At 35.4% G+C, this 9,317-nt stretch overlaps 1 protein-coding gene across 1 annotated transcript; it reads right to left on the bottom strand.

Moving 5' to 3' along the window:
• Positions 1-5,425: 5,425 nt before the first annotated feature.
• Positions 5,426-7,453, bottom strand: LOC111790362 (GDSL esterase/lipase 2-like). Its single transcript, XM_023671243.1, has 5 exons — positions 7,204-7,453; positions 6,998-7,119; positions 6,680-6,910; positions 5,740-5,995; positions 5,426-5,658 (listed from the first exon to the last, which is right to left on the bottom strand). Exons 1-5 carry the CDS (start codon positions 7,451-7,453, stop codon positions 5,426-5,428), a joined length of 1,092 nt encoding a protein of 363 aa, XP_023527011.1.
• Positions 7,454-9,317: the final 1,864 nt, after the last annotated feature.

A 9,317-nucleotide genomic window follows, 5' to 3' on the forward strand; every position in this document is an offset into this window, starting at 1 on the left:
GAAGGGTCCACGAAGACCGTGATGAACTCATTAAGCCAAAACTGAAACAAAAAACAAAACAAAAATACAGTAAATAAACGTCACCCTCGTTAAAAACATTTAAATAAAAATAATAAATAAGCGTTTAAATTCAAAACATCCTATTGTAGCTTAAATCTAAGAAAAATAAATGTGACTTCATGTGTCATGGTCTCAAGTTGCGATGTCGTCGCCAATTGTACATGAATGTCTTGCTTTAACCTGAAATAGAAGTAGTACGTGACTTTGAGTATTTAAAGAAATACTCAGTAAGTGACCCCACTATTAGAGTTAGATGCAAGAGCATGCGAATGCAATGACGGGATATATCATAAAAATTTGTTTTCCTATGATACTACGGGTCACTTGGATGTGTACTTTATACTCTACATATGACCAAAACATGTGAGTGTGGACCCGTCAATCGGTTCTCACATCGTTGGACCCTTTTCCTTGTCGGGCGAGCATGCTCTGATAGCTCTCTATGCCAGACACCAGTTAGAAGTAGTAGCCGTCACGACAACATTATGTCAAACATAATGATCGTTCTCTTGCCTAGTAGTGTGCGCGTCTGTACAATTGTGAAGGAATAGGGGTATCCCCAACCCATGAGCACATAATAATACATGAGGTCCCAATATCTTTCCATTTTCATTATTGTTTAATGCAACCCCACTAGCGTTTCGTACATATCATATCATTTATCATATCTTTCTTGCATACGCCAATGCTGTATTTCATGCTAGTTCGTCGTTTTGCATGTCAATCATATCATATCATTCAGATTACATCAATATGTCATATTATAACATTCCATGCTTCCCGACATAACAATTTTCATCATATACATATTATACCATCACATATCACATCACAATATATCATATAATACACATGTCATTTTATCATATATCTCATACCGTAACATATTTTATATCATATCAGAATATATATATATATATATATATATACATATTCGTCATTCACATGTCATATCATAATCATATCATTTCGTAAACACTTTGTAGTCATATCGTTTCCATATGCATGTCTTAGCGATATCGTTTCCTAAACTTGTCACGGTCTTATCATCCTTATGCATCTCATAGTTGTTTCATTTCATGAACATACCTTAGTCATATCGTTTCTATATGCATATCTTAGCCATATCGATTCCTAAACTTGTCATAGTCTTATTGTCCTTATACATCTCAGAGTCGTATCATTTCATGAACATACCTTTGTCATATCATATCTTATCATATCCTAAATCATATCGTTTCATGAACATATGATTTTGGAGAGCTTTGGAGAGCTTTGTAAAGATGTTAAATCGGCATAGGAATAAACAAACCCTTCAAGCTCCTTTTCAAGATGTTGGAGAGCTTTGTAAAGATGTTTGTTATGCAGTGTTACAAGTTGTGTAATGTTTTCAAAGCATTCATCTTTGCCTTGTAATAATACTGTCTTCACTAGGGGTACACACCCCATGTTTCCAATACCTACAAATGCAAACTTTCTTCCCCCATTCTTATGGATTCCCTGCAAACAAATCATTCATATCAGAAAAGGAGTTTTTTTTTCTTTTTATATATATAGGAACAAATTAGCTGTGTTTGATGTGAGATCCACATCGGTTGAGGAGGAGAATGAAATATTGTTTATAAGGGTGTGGATATCTCTCCATAAAAGACGGTGTTTTAAAAACTTTTAAAGGGAATCTAGAAAGGGAAAACCCAAAGAAGATAATATCTGCTAGCTCCTTTGTGCTGTTACAAATGGTACCAGAGGAGGCTGAGCCTCGAAGGAGGTGGACACGGGGAGGTGTGCCAGCAAGGATGCTGGACTCCGAAGTGATAATATTTGCTAAAACCATCGCATCTAAATGGTGTGAAAGTTCTCTATTTATAATCCTTTAGAGAATCAAATAAATTACAAGAATATGAAAAAAAAAGTAATAAATTGATACCAGATGCCTGTAATAGACAAATATGAAATCTATGGTAAGTGTTAATGGAAGGCAAATACCTAGATATTTACATATAATAGAAGATCAAATATGATATATCTGGTAAACTATAATCCAATACTAAATATCCTTAACACGAAGGACGGTGGATTGTGAGGGGTCTCACATCGATTGGAGAAGGAAACAAGTGTCAACGAGGACGCTGAGCCCTGAAGGGAGGTAGATTGTGGGGGGTCCCACATTGATTGGAGAGGGAACGAATACGAGCGAGAACATTGATCCTTGAACATGGGAGGATTGTGGGGGGTCCCACATTGTTGGGGAGGAGAACAAAATATTGTTTATAAGGGTGTAGAAACCTCTCCACCTCTTTCTAGCAAACGCGTCTTAAAAACTTTGAGAAGAAGCTTAGAAGAGAGCCTATGAGAGTGGTTAAGTTTCGTATGACCAACTCAACGTACTCTTGTGGAGAATGAGATTGGTAGAGGGAGGAATTTGTAGTAAAAGGAACAAAATAATCGTTGCTTCCAATGCTGATGAAGTAGACAGCTTTTAATCAATACCAAGCTTCCTAAACTCTCTCACACAACAACCTTCCACCAAAAGAGTGTCTACAACAAAAATGAGAGATTAATAAACAGAGAGGATGGAAGAAAAGACGGTCATTTTCGTTTTCTTTCCGACGAACACAACGCTGAATAGAGAGATAAGATACAACATCATAACGAACAATCCACATTGCAAAAGCGACTATCGACGACTCAGGATTCACCACGGTAAGCAAAATGACACCTTCATAGTAATATTGTCGGAGCGAGAGAGGATAATTTCGGGTGAACAGTGATGTCGTGGTTTCCGTTCTCAGGCTACACATAAGCATCCCTGGCCTCAGAGTGAGAAGTACACTGGAGTGAGGAGCCACGGGGAGAAACTGTAAGAGCCCAAATAAATAAATAAATAAATAAAAATAGTAAGAGAATAAGAAAAAGAGAGATAAGAAAAGATTTGGTGAATAGAACTAAACCACAAAACAGAATAGCATAGTAGAGGGCACGAAAGTACATAATAGTCATACAACATAACAGTAATATAATATTCCAAGACTGTCTCCTATAAAATCTCTAATGCTTGAATAAAATTTGAACCCATGTCATTGTAAAATTTAGAGAATTATTCAAACCAAAAAAAAAAAAAAAAAAAAAAAAATTGAAGTTTGGATAAATTGGTGATACCAGCCTAAACAAATAAGTTGCTTTGCGGTAGGATATGCTAGAAATTATATAAGTTACAATTAGACATGTTTGAGATGGAGTATGATGATGCATGCGATGTTTATATTTATGATGTATGAATTATGTCGCATCATGTTGTACACTAGTTGTATGATGATGTATGATCATGATGATGTATGAATTATGATGATTGAGTTGTGATGCATATAATGTACGTAATTTATATATTCCGATGTATGATGTACATGATGTGTTTGATGCACTTAATGGAAATATGATGAATATGATGTGTTTGCATGATGTTATCTTAATATGTTGATGTTTCGATATTAAGCATGCTATATGATGATGAATGTCATATTGCATTATGTTGATAGATCGACCTAGGACACAACCCTAAGAGCATGAATAGCAGCATTAATATAAATATCTAATAAGCNTTGTGTCAGAAGAAATGATAAGATGGAAATTAGAGAGACACATGCATGTTGTATATTCATAAGCATAGGGATACTCCCCCTAGAGATAATGAATGCGGACGAGTACAATATGATGATGAGGGTGTTCATGGGGAGCATGACACTAAGGGTTCCACTAACCTCCGGACGTTACTACGGAGTAGCTTGACCAGAGAGGGTCCATGGGGTGTGCGAGCCCCTGGAGATTCACACTTGCACGTGTGGGTTGTGTGTAGGGAAATACTACACATCCATAATAGTCTGAGACTGGAGGCCACCCCTAGTAGTTTGAGATAGGTCCCGAGAGCATGATTGCATATGTTTGCATTTGCATGGCTCCCTTGGTCACTTACTGAGCATTCTTCAAAATATACAGGCTGTGTGTCATATCATTTTTCAAGTAAAGGCAACGCACACATGTACAGATGATAGTGGCATCACGAGCAGAGACTTTGACACGTGCATAGGGTAGACTCATATTTAAATTCCTAGTGTTAGGATGATTATATGAGACTTTATCTTAATTCTGAGTATGGATGATTGCATGTGTTTGTATGTGAAGGCACTTACTGATTATTCTTTGAAATACTAAAGCTGTGTGCCATATCATTTTTCAGGTAGAGGCAAAACGCACATGTCCGAATGACAACGGCATCACGAGCAAAGATTGTGGCACATATCATTTTTCTTGCTATCATATTAATTGTTTTATTTAAATTCTTAATAAAACTTAAAGCAGTTCCCTATACTTCCGCTATGAGAATGAAAAGTTCATGGATAAGCACGTTCATATTGAGTTAGATAAGAGACAGACTATTCAAATCGTGATTTCAAGTTGGACACAGCAAGTGCAGGTTGCAGTTTTGAGACGAATCGAGTAAGGTGATGCACGTCACCACGGTACGTAGATGCATTACTCCACCCATTGTGTGGCACATATCATATGTTGAGCTAGTCACACTTCACCTCTCGCCGCTTAACATGTGTCCTTTCTTGTTTGGCTCCTGCACCTGCCCAACGCGATCTTTCAGAATGTCGATCATATTTTGAAATTCTTTTTAACTTCTTCACATATTCGTAACTTTTCATACAAAACTCGAATTAATTTGGTTCATTCATTAAAGTTGTCGAGTTTCAATCCACATTTAAAAAATATTTTTATTGTAATTTATATTTAACTATGGAATATATAATTAAATTCAAAATTATTACTATTTCTGAATGTCTGAACTCCTCTTTCCATTCTGATAATGTGTAAATTTTTTTCAAAAACATCATATTAAAGTTTCAAAACCTTGATAACTTGCTTTCCTATAGGGTTGACTTTGACTTTTTTTATAAATATTTTATTATTTTCTTTTATATTTTTTTTCATCTCTGAATTCTTTTTTTTAAAAACATTCTTCATTTTTACCTCATCTTCAAATTTAACCTCTAATATCTAATTATATAATTTTTGAGTATAAAAAACAAAACATATTTCTTTGTGAAGTGCATGATCTCCGCAATAAAATTCGTTTTTACTCAGTTTCATGGCTTTTGAATATCGAAATTCATAAATATTTTGGCACAAGTACATGATGAAAGCCAGAGATTAGAAGAACCTTACATTCTTCAAATGAAAGACACAACTTAAAATCTTTATTTGGGTAAATTAAGCACACTACCATTGGTTGCACCCAATATGTTACTAAGCTATAAGGGTTGAACCCCACTTATTGCATTAACAAACATGTCGCACCACCAACTTAAACATTAAATAGAGCTTTAAGATTGTAAGGCTTGATGCTGCCGGAGCTCCCATTCCATAGCCACTCAGCAACTAATTGGTTCGCCCTTTCAGTGGGATGGGTGGCATCATAGAATAGATACTCATTGGGGTTACTACACAACTCATACTCTTCTCCATCCCTTCCTCCACAGCTAAAGTACCCTCTGAATGGTCCACTTCCACAGCATGCCGCTTTCCCCTCCTTGAAACCTTACCAAACAGATGAACTTTCAGTAAGTTCATTGAAACACTAGACAATATGATCACGCTGAGATGCATAGTTGTGCTTACCATATTTAGCAGGGTTGTTTGATATTTGGTTGGCTGAAGTGTATAAATCGGCATAGGAATAAACAAATCCTTCAAGTTCCTTTTCAAGATGTTGGAGGGTTTTGTAAAGATGTTTGTTATGCAGTGTTACAAGTTGTGTAATGTTTTCAAAGCATTCATCTTTGCCTTGTAAGAATACTGCCTTCACTAAGGGTACACACCCGATATCTCCAACGCCTAAAAATGCAAACTTTCTTCCTCCATTCTTGTGGATTCCCTGCAAGCAAATCATTCATATAAGTTGGGACGAGAATAAAATATTTTTTTGTAAGGGTGTGGAAATCTCTCCCCATAAAAGTTTTAAAACCTTTGAGAGGAAGCCCAGAAGGAAAAATTCAAAGAGATATCGGTTAGTAGTGGCCTTTGAGCTGATACAAATGGTATTAGAGACAACCATTGGGAGGAGGTTGAGCCCCGAAGGGGGAGGACATGAAACGGTGTGCCAGCGAGGACGCTAAGCCCTGAAAGGGGTGGATTGTGAGATCCGACATTGATTAGGGAGGAGAACGAAACATTTTTTATAAGGGTGTGGAAACCCCTCACTACCAAACACATTTTAAAAACCTTGATAGGAAGCCCACAGGAGAAAGCCCAAAGAGGACAATATTTGTTAGCGGTGGACTTTGGACAGTTACAAATGGTATTAGAGACAGATGCCGAGCAATGTGCCAAGGAGAAGGTTGAGACCCAAAGAGGGTGGACACGAGCCGATGTGTCAGCACAGACGCTGGGCCTCGATGGGGAGATGGATTGTGAGATCTTACAACGGTTGGAGAGGAGAATGAAATATTCTTTATAAGAGTGTGGGAACCTTTCCTTAACATACGCGTTTTAAAAGTCTTGAGGTGAAGTCTAGAAGGAAAAACCCAAAAAAGACAATATCTAGCGACTACTTACTTACTTTGATGATGGTGGTTAAGTTTCCGATGACCAACTGAACGTATTCTTGAGGAGAATGAGATTGGAAGAGCGTGGAATTTGTAGTAAAAGGAGCAATATAATCGTTGCTTCCAATGCTGATGAAGTAGACAGCTTTGGATAGTAAAGCCTTAGCTTCTGCAGGATGGCCTATCCCTTCAACAACCTTTGTTACTTTGTTGAAGTAACTCAGCTGGGTTTTCAGGTCAATTACCTGTAAACAACACACACACACAATATAGCTGAGCTCTCCTTCAAATAGTGTGTAATTAAGAAACAAGAAAGACCAGATTTTACTTACAAGTCCTTGATGGGTGTCAGCTAAAGCACCAGCTCCAGCTGATGCAAAGTTCACTCCATGAACGTAAATTTTGTTCATGGGATGAAGATATGGAAGAATTAATGGCAAATTAGCATATTTAGCTGCAAATTAAACAAACTTTGAGCCTCAATCATAAAGAAAAATAACTTAAAAACGAAATCGTTATCAAAGGAGACCTAACTTACCAATGAAATCAGGAATCAAGCGGCCATCCGAAAACCGCCCGGTCGGGAATTTGAAGAAGGATTGTCCATATGGCAAGAAATTAGCTTTGAAAGAGGTGTTGATGTAGTTGTTATTTCCAGCATCAAACAAGGAATCCCCAAAGATGAACAAGGCTGCATTGTTTGGATGACCTTTGCAGCTGTGTATAGAGAGAAGACTGAGTATGAAGTAGACTAAGAAAGATGATGAAGGAAAACTTGAAGTTGCCATCTCGATTACTTATTCAAAGCCAACCCATAAATTTATAAGGATTGCAGTTGCTTCAACTCAAAGCTAATGGATTATAATATATCTAAATATATGAATATGATATGATGCTTAAATTGGCTTGTGTGAGCTCCAAGCAACGACATTAAAATTGAACCAAGTTTTCTATTTTCAAAAGTTGAATTTGGAGTGGACAGATTCAATGGGATGAATTGATACGAAGGTAGACATCTCAATCATAAAATATGAACTTACAAGACGGTGTGAAGTCAATAAGGTTGAACTCAAGATGCAATCAATTTCACATTTAGAGAATCAAGTTCTTTATGCAACAAGGGTTTCAAGATACTTCAAATACGGTTTCATTTAGTATGAGATGGTTATAAATTTACGATGGATGATAATTTAGAGTTATGTGTTTCATTAATGTATTTTAAGGTTTATGATGGCTAATTATGGTCATAAAACATGAAAGTTACCACTTTTAGAATGCTTGAGGGAAGCGGGTTTTAATTTTGAGTCTATATAAAGCCATGTACGTTATCTTTGTAAGTAGACTTGGAAAATGTAGTAAAATGATCCTCCGTGTTTTTCTAGTTTCTTTGCAATTTTATCTAGTTTAAATTGCATGTTTAGAATCGTTCAAGCTTGACATGATTAATTTTGCTTGTGGAGTGATTCGAATCTCAAACAAGTGTTCTTATCTTGAGATATTCGATCAACAAGATAATCCAAATCTTACTTTCTTTGGAGTGATTCCTTCTCATTAGGGCTAAGTGTTCTTACCTTTCCTTTTCAATTCCATGTAGTTTAAATTGCACGTTTAGAATCATTCAAGCTAGACATGATCGATCTTTCTCGTGGAGTGATTCGAATTCCAAACAAGTGTTCTTGCCTTGAGATATTCGATCAACAAGGTAATCCAGATCTTACTTCCCTTGTAATAATTTCTTATCATTTAGTATCAGAGCTTTTCCTCGAGTTGATTCCTTTTCACGAACATTTTTGTACTAGGAGATCTCTCTGTTTTACATCATCCTTCCAAGAGAGACCTCGTAGAAAAATAGAATGATGCTAGAACGGTAAAACATGATGCCATGACTTGTAATGACTCGTTAAATATTAATTTGTGATATTCAAATTCACTTGTTTGAATTGAACACACTTGTGATCTTTGTATGTTGTTAATGAAAGTTGAAATGGTCAATGGAGAGAGAAATGTTGGATTGGTATGATAATATATAATTTAATTTTGTATTCTAAAATCATTGAATAAATATTTATGAAATTCTTGCCTAAAATTCAACTTAACAAAGATTTATAAATTTTTTAGCAACAAGGACTAATGTATAAATATTTAGGTTAAATTAAAATTCATAGATGGAAATTAATTCAAATATATATCTAATCCTTCAATTAAATTTTAAAATTTGAATTTATGGTAAACTATTTAATATAAAATTAAAAGTTTTAAGGATATATTAAAAATATTAAAATATTAATTAAGTAAAAGATTAATTTCCATTGACTAATAAATATTTATGAGAATAATTCATGTTGCTTAAAAATATTTTAATAAATTCTACAAAATAATTATATATTAGACTTCAATTCACCAACCTCATCTCTTCCTTCATTTGAATACTTTTAGTTGACGTAAATTAAATGTAAAAAAAAATTCAATAAAATATCATATAATAGACTTTGTTTTCTCTCTTACGAATAAAATTTGTGAGCTGAGATTTGGACATTTGTTTTGGGGTTAATAGTCTAATGGTCATGAGCGTCCAAAAATCGAAAAAACGAGGTCTTGAAGATTCGTGAAGTCGAGCCAAGGACCCAACCTATTACCCAAAGGAGTAATGGA

The sequence above is a fragment of the Cucurbita pepo genome, chromosome LG03 (genome assembly GCF_002806865.2).
Source record: "Cucurbita pepo subsp. pepo cultivar mu-cu-16 chromosome LG03, ASM280686v2, whole genome shotgun sequence".
NCBI classification, from domain to species: domain Eukaryota; kingdom Viridiplantae; phylum Streptophyta; class Magnoliopsida; order Cucurbitales; family Cucurbitaceae; genus Cucurbita; species Cucurbita pepo.